The 12,888-nt window shown below is 39.5% G+C and overlaps 1 protein-coding gene across 1 annotated transcript; it reads left to right on the top strand.

The window, feature by feature from the left end:
• The first annotated feature begins 769 nt into the window (after positions 1 to 769).
• Positions 770 to 5,713, top strand: LOC130035798 (keratin, type I cytoskeletal 26-like). Its single transcript, XM_056127714.1, has 8 exons — positions 770 to 1,210; positions 1,918 to 2,000; positions 2,511 to 2,667; positions 2,785 to 2,946; positions 3,032 to 3,157; positions 3,710 to 3,927; positions 5,117 to 5,184; positions 5,562 to 5,713. Exons 1-8 carry the CDS (start codon positions 770 to 772, stop codon positions 5,711 to 5,713), a joined length of 1,407 nt encoding a protein of 468 aa, XP_055983689.1.
• Positions 5,714 to 12,888: the final 7,175 nt, after the last annotated feature.

Genomic DNA, 12,888 nt, shown 5'->3' with positions numbered 1-12,888 from the left:
GTAAGGCTTGAAGTACATACATTTAAGACCAAAATTCACTAAGGTATTTTTAAAGTAGGGAAATAAACAACTTGAAGACTCAGATTTAGCTGAAAAGACATTCTACTCCAGGACTAAGCCAGTGATTCTATCCATGCTTCAAATTTCTTATTTTTAGTTAACTTGTCCTGTAGAGCTTCAACTAATCTAGCTTTCCTGTTTTGTTTTGCTTTTTAATGAATAAAAAAAATCATACTACCAAAAGATGCTGGTATATTAAGAGTACCTGATTTCAATAGGGAAGGAAAAAAATCTACCTAACTAAGGATTGAAAAAAAAAAAAACTCCTGCAAATGCTTATGGAGCATATTAATCTATATGCATTTGCAGTCACTTCTCATTTGAATAATGACTTCTTTGTTATAAAAAAAAAAGTGGGAGGAAGGGGGGTGTCTAGAATCTATTCCAGAGGTTCCAAAAGTCAAACAGATGTACCTTTACTCCTATTTAACTTTGACCTTTGGAACTATGATTTGGTGTCGCTCCAATGAGCACCCTTTTCCTATATAAAGATGTCCTTGGGGCAGCTTTCCAACTACAGACTGGTAGACAATATGAAAAATCACTCAATTATAGAAAATAACAATTAGGGTGCTAGTAATATTTTATTACATCTGGGCCTCGTTAACACTGGAATGACCTGCTGCATCCTATATAAAGGCGCAGGAGGTAGCTTCGGCGGGCTGTGAGTCTCGGCTTTGCTCCTTTCTGAGAAAGGGTCGCCTGTACCATGTCTTTCCGGCTTTCTGGAGGATCCCGGCGGGTCTGCTTGCGAGCAAGCCCAGGCCGGCTGTCCAGTGGGACAACGGCCTTTGGGACAGGGAGTGCCAGCACGGGGACAGGAGCAGGAAGCAGCTTTGCTTGTAGCCTTGGCAGCATCTCTTCAGGGGGAGCTTTCGGGAATGGTGGTGGAGGGCTGGCTGGTGGCCTTTACAAGGGTCTTCTTGGAAATGAATACGGTGTTTTCACTGGGAATGAAAAGGTGACCATGCAGAACCTCAATGACCGCCTGGCCTCCTACCTGGACCATGTCCAAGCACTCGAAGAAGCCAACGGCGACCTGGAGCAGAAAATCAAGGGTTGGTACGAGAAATATGGGCCTGAATCTCTCCGAGGACTTGATCGTGACTATAGTCGTTATTTCCCCATCATTGAAGATCTTAAAAAGCAGGTACGAAATATGACCTTCATGCCGTGGATAAACTTTAAGGAAAAAAAAAGACAAAATTAAAATGTGCTTAACAAATGTAAGTGCTGTAAGTTTTGCTCACTCTGTTCTCGCTGCTTAGAGCAGTGCCTGGCAACAATCATTTGTAAGTTTAGGGGCTGGGGGGAGGGAGATAGTGCCAGGGGGTAGAGCGCATGTGTGAGCCTCCCAGTCTCCCCAATGGCACCCTGGCACCGCATGGCCTCCCCAGAGCAACACAGAGGTGCCGCTGGTAGTTCTCCCGGCACCACCCAGCTGATCAACACTGCACAGCTGTGCCCATCGACAAGTATCTCGTAAGTGGCCCCTGGACTGTCCCCACCCCACACCCCCCCAAAAATATCTAGAATCAATGAAGGCAGTTGTCTGAGGTCCTGGGTTCAGAACTACAGACAAATTTAAATAATAAAGGGGAAATTCCAAATACCTACAACCACTTAAATGATTGTTAGATCATGTTATTAGCTCATACTTTCTGAGCAAGAATAATAAGACTATCTATGACGGCCAAATATTACACCTTGACTTTTAAACTCTGGATCCATTATCGGAAGACAATCCAGATTTCTTTGCTGTATTTTTTAAGTGAGGCAGAGGGGAAAATGAATGAGAAGGACCCTTAAACCTGGACTTCCAGTACTAAACACTTTTATACAATCTACCCTGTTTAGATTATTTCTCTGACCAATTGCAATGCCAGCATTGTTCTACAGAATGACAATGCCAGACTGACGGCTGAGGACTTCAAGCTGAAGTAGGTGAAAATAAAATAATTATTGATCATAAAGGTAAATATGCTACCATCAGAACAAACAAGCAAAACAGAACATACCTTTCTGTTTTCGTAGTCAGATGTGTCCACTGGCAAAGTTAAGTATACCCTTGTAAAAAGATAATAAAATTGAGCTGAAGAAATTGAATGGGTTTGGGGGGAGGGTTGATGTATTTGTGCAGCTGCTCTGGGTTGGATCTTTGGCATCACATGTGGTCTCCCAAGTCCTTACAGTAAATTCTGAGAAGTTCCCCCCAACAAAAAAAATTTAAACAATATTTTTATTCAGCCATTAAGCACATTGGATGACAAAAATTTTTAACTTAACTGTACAAAATGAAATAGGACAGAAAAAGTATTCCAAAAGGCTGCATCATTCTGCTGTGGCAAGAAACCTCCAGAATGTGAATGGAACAGCCTATTTTTAACTTCTGGAAAAGTGACACTTTTCTCTGTGAGGGACGATTCTCCAGTACTTTCATCACCTTTCAGGTATGAAAATGAGTTTTCCCTGCACCAGAGCGTGGAGGCTGACATCAACAGTCTTCACAGACTGTTGGAGGAGCTGACCCATTGTACAACCGACCTGGAGATACAGTGTGAAACTCTCAATGAGGAGCTAACATCCCTCAAAACCAACCACGAAGAGGTAAGAAGCTCTGTAGCTTCTTCAGGCCTTGCTCAAGGCCACTATTCATTTCCTAGAGAAGTGGAAACTGTGGTCAGAATGCGCGTCTTTGAGTGTTAATCCTGACTCCCTTCCCAGGAAATGAAGGTTCTGCAGAGTGCAGCAGGGGGGACCGTGAACGTGGAGATGAACGCCGCCCCAGGAGTGGACCTAACAGTTCTGTTAAACAACATGCGCGCGGAGTACGAGCTCTTGGCTGAGCAGAACCGCAGGGATGCTGAAGCCTGGTTTGATGAGAAGGTATGTCTGGGGCCCTTCAGATGCCTTGTGCTGGCTCAGTAAACCACCAAGCCTCTCACTGACGCTTTTGAATATTACACTCCAGAGTGCTTCACTGCAACAGCAGATCTCGGTGGATGAGGGAGCAGCCTCCGCAGCCAGGAATGAACTGACAGAAATGAAACGCAATCTGCAAACCTTGGAAATCGAATTCCAGTCTGTGATGGCCATGGTTCGTAGGAATCACCACTGATTTTAGTGTATGTGTGTAGGTGTAAGGATATATGTACTATAATTAAATGCATATGCAAGTATTTACACATCAATAAGACTATCAAATATATTAAATGTATATGAGTTAAATAATCCAAAACTTGTTCATAAATTTACATCACTTCTGTTTTACCAAATGAATCCCAAAGATTTTTAATCCTTTTTTTCCCCAAATTCTTTTCTTCATAGAGAACAGAATGTTTTTCAAAACCTTGTTCGTGAAGATGGTCAATTGAAAAGATTGTCCTCATACAAAGATTTTCTTTCTACCTTGGAAACTGTTTTAAATCTGAGTATGGGGAGTCAGAGTGATAGTACAGTGGGTAGGACATTTGCCTTGCATGTGGCCAACCCAAGCTCCATCCCTGACACCCCATATGATTTCCTGAGTTATCCATGAGTGATCCCTGAGAGCAGAGACAGGAATAAGCCCTGATTACCGCCAGGTGTGGACCCCCCCCCTAAAATCTAAATATTTCATTTATCCTTTATACATGCTTTGTTCTTTCAGAAACATTCCTATGAAAGCTCCTTGGCCGAGACCGAAGGAAACTACTGTCTCCAGCTCCAGAAAATCCAAGATCAGATCCGAGGCTTACAGGAGCAGCTGCAACAGATCCGAACTGAAACTGAAGGACAGAAGCTGGAATATGAACGACTCCTCGATATCAAAATACTTTTAGAAAAAGAAATAGAAACCTATTGCAAATTAATGGATGGTGAAAAAAGGTAAATATTAACATATGAGAAATTAATCTATTAATCAGGTTTGGGCAGGATACATAGTGGTCAACATGGTAAATTCATATTTTCTACACGCAAGACTAGACATGTGTATAGTCTCTGTGAAATGAAAAAAAGAAGCAAAATTAAGTCACTAAACATGCAGTCTTTGCTGCTATACTAATAGAGCATTTAAATACAGAATGATGTACTAGTTCCTGAATTCTGATCTAGGGGGAATTGCTTTCTATGATTTTGTGTAAGCACATTCCTTATAACAACATTCCCTATTTTATTATTGCATCACTAGCTAACCCACATGCACCCTGTGTTAAGTGGGTTATTACATTTTCATTAGGAAGATGAGCAATGGAGATACAGGAAAATCTAATTGGAAAAGTCACCATATCTTGTTTGCCAAGAGCAATAGCACTTGAATTGCAGTCCCAGATGCAGATCCCATCATGGGTGGATTGGAGCATCTTAACCTCTCTAAACTCTTTATTGGGGTTCCCTTACTAAATTGCAATATCCCCAAAGTCATCCCCTTAACTGATCTTCACCATAGTGCCTCCCTGTGTTTGTAAAGTGCACATGACTTGTGGTGTGCAAGTGACCAGTGGCTTGCTCACAAAAGGTTCTCAGTCACCAGTGATTACTAAAGGCTTGCCACCAGTAGAATTTGATGCATTCTCCAAGGCCAATATTCACCCTCTACCACCAATTCTCACTAGAACCCAGCACATTGCTGTCTCCTTCAAACTACATAATCCATATTCAGTCATCCTACAATACCTTTCATGACATGTCATAGATAACTTTTTTCATGCATACAATGTGATTCTGACACTGTGAACTACCTATGCCAGTACTGCTTTTAACAGCATGTACCCAGTGCCAGCTATAAACAACCCAAACATGCTTATGGGTGAGGTGATTGGAAAGTCAAAATGAGAATCTGACATCTTCAAATTTCTAGATGAAAGAGATAATATCTCAAGGAAATTTCTTATTAGAAACATCTAGTTTATCCACTGGACTATATGACTTCATGAAAAGATTTCCAGTGCCTCTTATACAGAAGAGAAATACGAATCTTATTGCAGCTAGAACTCCACACCTTAATTACAAATTCGCAGTATCTGTAAGCTCCCTAATGAATGAAAAATACAATAATTTGCTTTTCTCTTTACAGTAACTGCAAAACAGTAGGTTACAAAGCAAAAGCATGTGGGCCTGTGAATTCTGAAAGCCAAGTCAAAGGTATAGTTTTTTTTTACTTGTGTAACTCTTAAATTATAATGATAGATTAAATATGCCACTTATTTATAAGCCAAATATACTTGTCTCTAGGTTTAGTTCCAGTGAATCTTTATGAGGAAAGTTCTTTATGATCATTCTTAATATTTTCATATTGTATTCTTATAATCAAATTATGAAGTTTTATTCACACTTTCAAACACTCAGTTTTTAAATGTTGATGATAGGAAAGTATAAATTAAGCATGAACTTAAAACATAATATTATATTTTAATTTACTGCAAACTAGCAACCCCATTTTTTTAAAGATACACCAACCCTAACGACCAACTACCTTTTGAACTGCTAAAAATGAGTATGAAATTTTCATTTTGTTTTAGACTCAAAGGAAGAAATTGTTGTCAAAACAGTGGTTGAGGAACTAGATCAACGTGGCAATGTCCTTTCACTGAGAGTCCACTCTATTGAAGAAAAATCCTCTAAAATAAGCAACATTACAATGGAACAGCGAGTGCCATCTAAAGCACCTTAGTGAGCAGTTCGGGAGAAGGTTATTTGATAAATAACCCAGGAAATCATTCATTTCTATTCTAAAGAATGAAAAGGCTAGAATTTTCTTTTGCTCCTCTTCCTTTTCTCTTGTTCTTTACATGGAGTGGGAAACCATAAGCTTTGACTCTAGCTTTTGTTTGTATGGGGGGAACTCTTTTGCCATTTCATTAAAGTCTTTTCCTTTGTGACCTATTTTTGAAAAATGTGCTGCCTGTGACTTTCCACAGTTGGTGTCAGTGTGAGCATAAGAGGAATCAGCTTTTAATATCAAGCACTATTCCACAGTCAAGTGTACTTCAGTTCATAAAAGGCTACTTTGGACAGAACACTGGTCCTTTGGTCCTAAATATGTCCCTCATTAACTATGCAAATGACTAGATCTCTGGGTTTGGGCTTCTGTAGGTATAGAGAATTCACCCCACTGATCTGTTATTAGGATCTTTTCACCTTCACAATAGCCACCCGACATGGGTGGTTAGCTAATATAAGTTTGTTGAATTTGATCTAGATATAATGCGTTTTCCCTTTTTCTGTATATTCATTTTCCTACCAGGGAGGAAACAAGACAAATTTAGAACAGCACTACTCTAATCTGGAGTGGGTCTCTAACCTGCTCATCTCCTCCTGCACACAAGATTCTACTTTACCAAATTATTTTGTAAAGAGTAGGTGGAGTTGGATAGAAACAAAACTTTAGACTAAAGAGCAGTCTAATTGAGCTAAGTTAGAAATGCTTACCGAGGCAGGACCATGATGATACTCTCTGACATCTATTATGCTTTGTCATCTATTATGCTTTGTCTCACTTTACATGAATTAACCAATTTAATCTTCATGAAGGTTTATGAGGTAGGTGTTCTACTATTTTGATTTTACATGTGAAGCTACATATATTCTATTTGATTAACTTCCTTCCCGAATTAGACACTGATGTGTGGTAGGTCCTAGCCTTCAATCCAGCAGTCCCCCATCCAGGGATCAAGACAAAATTAGTATAAGATCCTGTTGCAACCCAAAGGGGACCACAAAGAGGTCAGTCCTTATGTGCATGATCAGCAAAGACAAAAGGAGTAAGGCTTTTGTTTCCTGTGAAGATGTGGCCATTTGTCATATAGCCCACTTCTCTCCAACACCAGCCTCCTCTGTCACTATGTTGATTAAGTCCTGGTCACCAGATGCCCTTCTCCCTTAGGTTACATTTCCCCTCGCTTTGTTTCATTATGTTTCATTCTGACTGTTCTGGTTATCCAGAGACTGTCTTCCAGAAATAGGAATATAAGAGCTAACATCTCAGTTCACTCAGAACACTTGGTTAATCTGCCATTTGAATAACCATTTGAATCAATCACCTTCTTCCTCTGGTGCCCACCAGTGTTCAGTCCTTATACTCAGCAGAGTTCTTAATCTTTCCAAGAATACCTAACTTTTATTTTTATGACCCACTCTTCCCAACTAAAACACCTAGACTCTCCTATCTTTATTATGTATATAATGTAACAGGAAGGGCGTAAACCTTGCACACGGCCAAACCGGCCAGGTGCAATTCCCAGCACCCTATCTGGTCCCTCGAGCATGGCCAGGAGTGACCCCTGAGCACAAAATCAGGAGTAAGCCCTGAGCATAGCCATATGTAGCACAAAATGTGAAAAAAAAGATATTTATGTTCAATACTTGCATAAACTATGGTTTCAATGTTCTTTGTTTGTTTGTGTGCTTGCTTGCTTGTTTGTGCCACATCTGACGATGCTCAGGGGTTACTCCTGGCTCTATATTCAGGAATCACTCCTGCCAGAGCTCAGAGGACCATACGAGAGGCTGAGGACCACACCCAGATTGACCAGGTGAAAATTATGCTCCTTACTTGTCCTGTGTCTCTAGCCCCCAACATACTTATTTTTAGTTAACAATCATACTCCTTCGGGGCCGAAATGATAGCACAGCAGGTAGGGTGTTAGCCTAGCATGTGGCTGACCTGAGATCAATCCCCATATGGTCCCCTGAGCACCGCCAGGAGTAATCCCTGAGTGCAGAACCAGGAGTAACTCCTGAGCATTGCGGGTGTGACACCCTCCCCCCAAAAAAAGTCAAAAAAATAAAAACTAAACAATCATACTTCTTGAAATGAAAAATAAAAAGTTTAAGTGCTCATTCTCATTCCCAGAAAGTCAGCCTTTTCCAAAATATAATGTAAAAAATTATTACTAAAAGTCTACATATTTCTGAAACTTTTATTGGGCCTCCTTAATTGTTAACTACCAAACACTGTATCCCTTATTCAGACACACCTCAAGTAGACAAAACATATCCTATACATATCACCTTCAGTCCTTGGAAATAAGAATTTTATAAAGCAGGCTGAGAAATTATTTCCCTTTAAACTCTAAGTCAGTAAGAATATAGATCACTGGAGTTTGTATAAAATATGGGCTAAAGAGTCTGACAGGATTTATGATTTTAGTCCTACAAGGATAACAGAAAGCCAGTACAAAAAAAAGACAAAATATAGTGTCATGCTATTTGTCCTGTCTGAGGACATCTGGAAAGCCATTTTTTATCTCTGACTAATGTCTTTTACATTTGCCCTAAGCTCTGGTACTGATATAGGAGTCACATTATTCAATGTGATCAGTTCAATGCTCTATTCAATCACAGTACAGAGAACACACTTCTTCTTTCCAAAAATAGCAGTATACTGAAATTTTTTCTTCATCCTCTCTATCCCCACCAAACTTTATTTTAAGGAAGCCAAAAGCTATAAAACCACACATATAGAGAGAATGAGAAAGAATTGTAAGTGGATTTAAAAAGTAATTTTTTGTAAAAAGAAAAAAAAAGTAAATGGAGAAATTTCATCTGCTCCAGAATGGTGTAAGAGGTCTCAACATCAACAACAAAAATATGTGTTAAAGGGCTTGAACTTACAGAATTCAGGAGAGATATGGGACTTAGAAGTAAAGTAAAGTAAAGGCCCTCCCGTTGATCATCGATTTGCTCGAGCGGGCCCAGTAACGTCTTAGAAGAGGTTTAATAGGGGAACAAGCTAATAGACAAACCAAAGGCAGGATTATTGACAGAGGTAAATGCATCATGGTGCTAATGAAGCTTAAATTTCAGGGCCTCTCCTTAGCATAGGTAGGATTATGTTCATACAGCCATCTTTGTAAAATGTACAAAACCAATTATGTCATAATTGAATAAGTCAGCTATCCCTTTCCACTCAAACTTCTGCTCATCACACTTTCCCTCATGTCAGGTGACATTGAAATATCCACAAGTATTTGGGGTACAGTACTAAAATAGACTGACCACACAACTTCTTATTCATTGTTATCAAATGTACTATTTTAAAAGTGGATAAATATGATCTAAATCTTAGTCCAGAGAGATAGTACAGTGGATTGGTACTTGCCTTGGGCATGACCAACCCAGGTTCTATCCCACCATATGTGATACCCCACAACATATGGTCCCATGAGCCCACCAGGAGTGATCCCTGAGGACAGAGCCAAGACCAGGACCAAGGCTTGAAAATGGCCAGGTAGGGTTCCAAAACCAAACAGTAAAAGATGTTCTAAAACAGGCATATAAACAGACATGAACTGATCTAAGATAGATCTATGCATATAGAGTCACACAAGTCAAAACAAGTCATGAGGAAGTTGAGCTGAACGTAGTGGGTTATTCTTTTTGGAAGTTCTCATTCTTTCAATGGGAGACTTCTCAGAATCCCAGGGCCTTCTGTCTGACTCAGCTTTCAGCGTCAGAGCAGAAAGGTAGAGGGCAACAAGCTATATTATGATATGAACAGATGGTACCACACATGGCACCAGAAGTATGTAATTCATGGAAGAGATTAAAGGCTTGAAGTGTGTGGAGTCAGAAACTAGTCTACAGAAAATCATTTGAGTCATCAAATGTGTAATTTTGTAAAGAACTCAACTCTTCAGCAGTGCCTGAAGACAGAAGTCTCCTCTAGTCAGGAATATAAGAATAATGCAACATATTTTCTATATGTAATATTGCTTTAGGCTCATAGTATACAAAATTCTTAATTATATTTTTGCATAATTCCCATTAAATTTTAATTTGTGATGAAAATTAATAAGTTATGAAAATTGCATGCTTCTAAGAGTGAACACAAGGCATCTGGTTCTTTGTGACTCATTTTAATGCCCTCTAGAGAACATCCCCGACTCCCAGAGAAACCTCCACAATGATATGGTCAAAGCGATTCATCTTGTGGAGCCTCTCTTCTCACTGCTTTGATGCTTACATAATGAGTCTACTATCAAAGCGATCATTGTGACAGACATACTTGAGCTATTCTTGGGCCCAATGTGTGGGGTCCCTCCCACGAAGTCAGCTCAGGCCACAGACCTGTCCTCATGACAAGCAGGCACTGTCTTTGAGATGATGGTACCATTTGGGGAGGAGAAAAACTAACCACATGCTAGTAAGATGATTCTCTTGCATCCCTTTATGGGGAGTAGTATTTTTACATAATAGAATTAACACTCACTTCAAATGTAAGTTTTTCTTTTAATTCCTATAGCATTTTTGTCTGTACCCACCATCTGAGGACCAGAAACTTAGTAAGTATCAGGCTCTGGATCCACTACCTACCAATGGGTTTGAATAGAAAATGGGAATCTCCTTTTGGATTTCAAAAGAATGTGAGAGAGAGAGGGAGAGAGAGAGAGAGAGAGAGAAAGAGAGAGAGAGAGAAGGGGAGAGAGAGCAGGAATAAGGCAGTATTTTTTTAAATAAGAGCTAAAATTCCTTCAGAACTGATTAAAAACACCAGTTCATAATTTTTTAAGTCTAATGCATTTTGATAAAATAAAATTTACGTTGAGCATATTGTGATAAACTAAAAACAAGATAAAAAGATGTTCACAATCAATAAAGCATGGTTAAATTGCAAAACAACAAAGGAAGAAAAGAGTATTTTTAATATCCAAGGAAAGGTGTAATTTATCAGCAAGTAGCTTTGTATTATCCTGTTTGTACCAGGTATATAGTTCTAATATAGAGCAAGAAACAAAAATAAGTTTTCAGGAAGGAAGAATAAAAGAAAATAAAGCCTTCTAGCTTTTAGAAAGCTGTTAGCTCTCTAGCATACATAAATAATAAAGATAATACATAAATAATATAGTATATTGAAAGTTGTTTATTACTATTAAAAACTTGTAAGAGCTTAAAAATGAAGCTTGGCAGAGCTTTAAAATGTGCTATAATTCAGCTCAGATAGAGAAGGGAGCACCAAATAAAGGGTGTTGGGAGGATCCTCCCAGGATGGGAGAAGCATGCTGAAAGTAGACTATAGACCAAACATGATTGCCACTCAATGCCTCTTTTGCAAACCACAACACCCAAAAGGAAAGAGAGAACAGAGGGGAATGCCCTGTCACAGAGGCAGGGTGGGATGGGAGGTATGGGGGTGGGAGGGATACTGGGACCCGTGGTGGTGGGAAATGGGCACTGGTGGAGGGATGGGTATTTGATCATTGTATAATTGAAACCCAAGCACAAAATTCGTAAATCTACAACTGTACCTCATGGTGTCTCACTAATAAAAAATTTAAAAATTTTAAAAATGTGCTGCAATTCTTTTATTCTTCTTGAAATAATTTTAAACTTAGAAAAGGATAAACTACCTAAATGATGCTCTAGCCCAGAAATACTTGAATATCTCCTAGAATTTTTCTTCTTTTTAATTTTTAAAAAATTTTTATTAGTGAAACACCATGAGGTACAGTTGTAGACTTACAAAATTTTGTGCTTGGGTTTCAGTTATACAGTGATCGAGTACCCATCCCTCTACCAGTGCCCATTCTCCACCACCAATGATCCCAGTATCCCCCCTCCTAGAAATTTTTTAAAAACTTTTTCTACATAACTGTAACTAGTTAAGAGTTTAAAATACCATCTAGTCTTCAGATATATTCAGCCTCCAGTAAGCACCTCAATATTATTATTATCTAACCCACAAAATCCAGTTCAGAATCTCTACATTGTTCTTAGTTAACATATCTTTGTATCCTCTCCTATATGAAGCAATTTTTCTTGAAACTGACCATTTGAGGGTTTAAAGAGTTCCCCAAACAGTGCTCAGGGACCCTAGGGGTGGATTCAATTCCCAGAAATTTTCATTCAATCAGGCCAGAAAGGGGTTTTGGATCTGGAGCTGCTGAGCCTTGAGATGCCAGGGAAAATAGGGCCATACCCTAAGCCACACCCAGCAGCACTCAAAGGCCTGCAGGACCACACCCAGAAATGCTGGGGGGACCATAGGGTGTCAGGATTTGAACTCAGATGCTGCCTCAGGTAAAGCATATCCCCTTGGCCTCTGAGCTATCTTCTACATCCAACTGCGACTGTTTTTATGTGTACAGTCTAGTAACATAGTAAACGTGTCTACTTTTTTTTTTTTTTTTGCTTTTTGTGTCACACCTGGTGATGCACAGGGGTTAGTCCTGGCTCTGCACTCAGGAATTACTCCTGGCGGTGCTCAGGGAACCATATGGGATGCTGGGAATCGAACCCGGGTCGGCCTCGTGCAAGGCAAACTGTGCCCTATCCACTGTGCTATCACTCCAGCCCCAAACACGTCTACTTTGGTTTCTCTGATATTCTCCTATGATTACAAATGGGTTCTACATCTTAGATATGGTTATTCCAGAAATGAAACTGTGATCTCATTGAACCTATCAGGTGGCATAAAATTCCATTTTTTCCCTCTGGGTTGCTATTAACTTTGATGATTGGATAAGATGGAGTCTGCCAAGATGCTCCAAAACCGTAAAATTCTTCTTCTACTCTCTATTTATTTGTATTCACTAGATTATTAACTGATTTATTGTGAAAGGAGACAACTCAGGAATAACCAGATGGAAGATAGGCATAGAGCAAGATATGTGAAAAGAAACAGCGCTTCCATGCCTACTTCCAGTGCATTATCCTTCTAGTTCCTCCTTATGATCCACCAACCTGGGAGTTCTCTGAACCCTGAGCGTTAGGATTCTGTAGAGGTTTCATTATATAGACACATTTGATTAAATGATTGACCATAGTTGATTTGTTAAACCCCAGAATTTCTCACCTTCCCAGAGATTAAGTTTGAATTGAAAATTGACTTCTAATCTCTTGGTTGGC

Source organism: Sorex fumeus, unplaced genomic scaffold (assembly GCF_029834395.1).
Source record: "Sorex fumeus unplaced genomic scaffold, SorFum_2.1 ptg000063l, whole genome shotgun sequence".
In the NCBI taxonomy this organism is placed as follows: domain Eukaryota; kingdom Metazoa; phylum Chordata; class Mammalia; order Eulipotyphla; family Soricidae; genus Sorex; species Sorex fumeus.
Note: the sequence above shows the minus strand (reverse complement) of the source record. Positions and strands in the feature narration are given on the sequence as shown.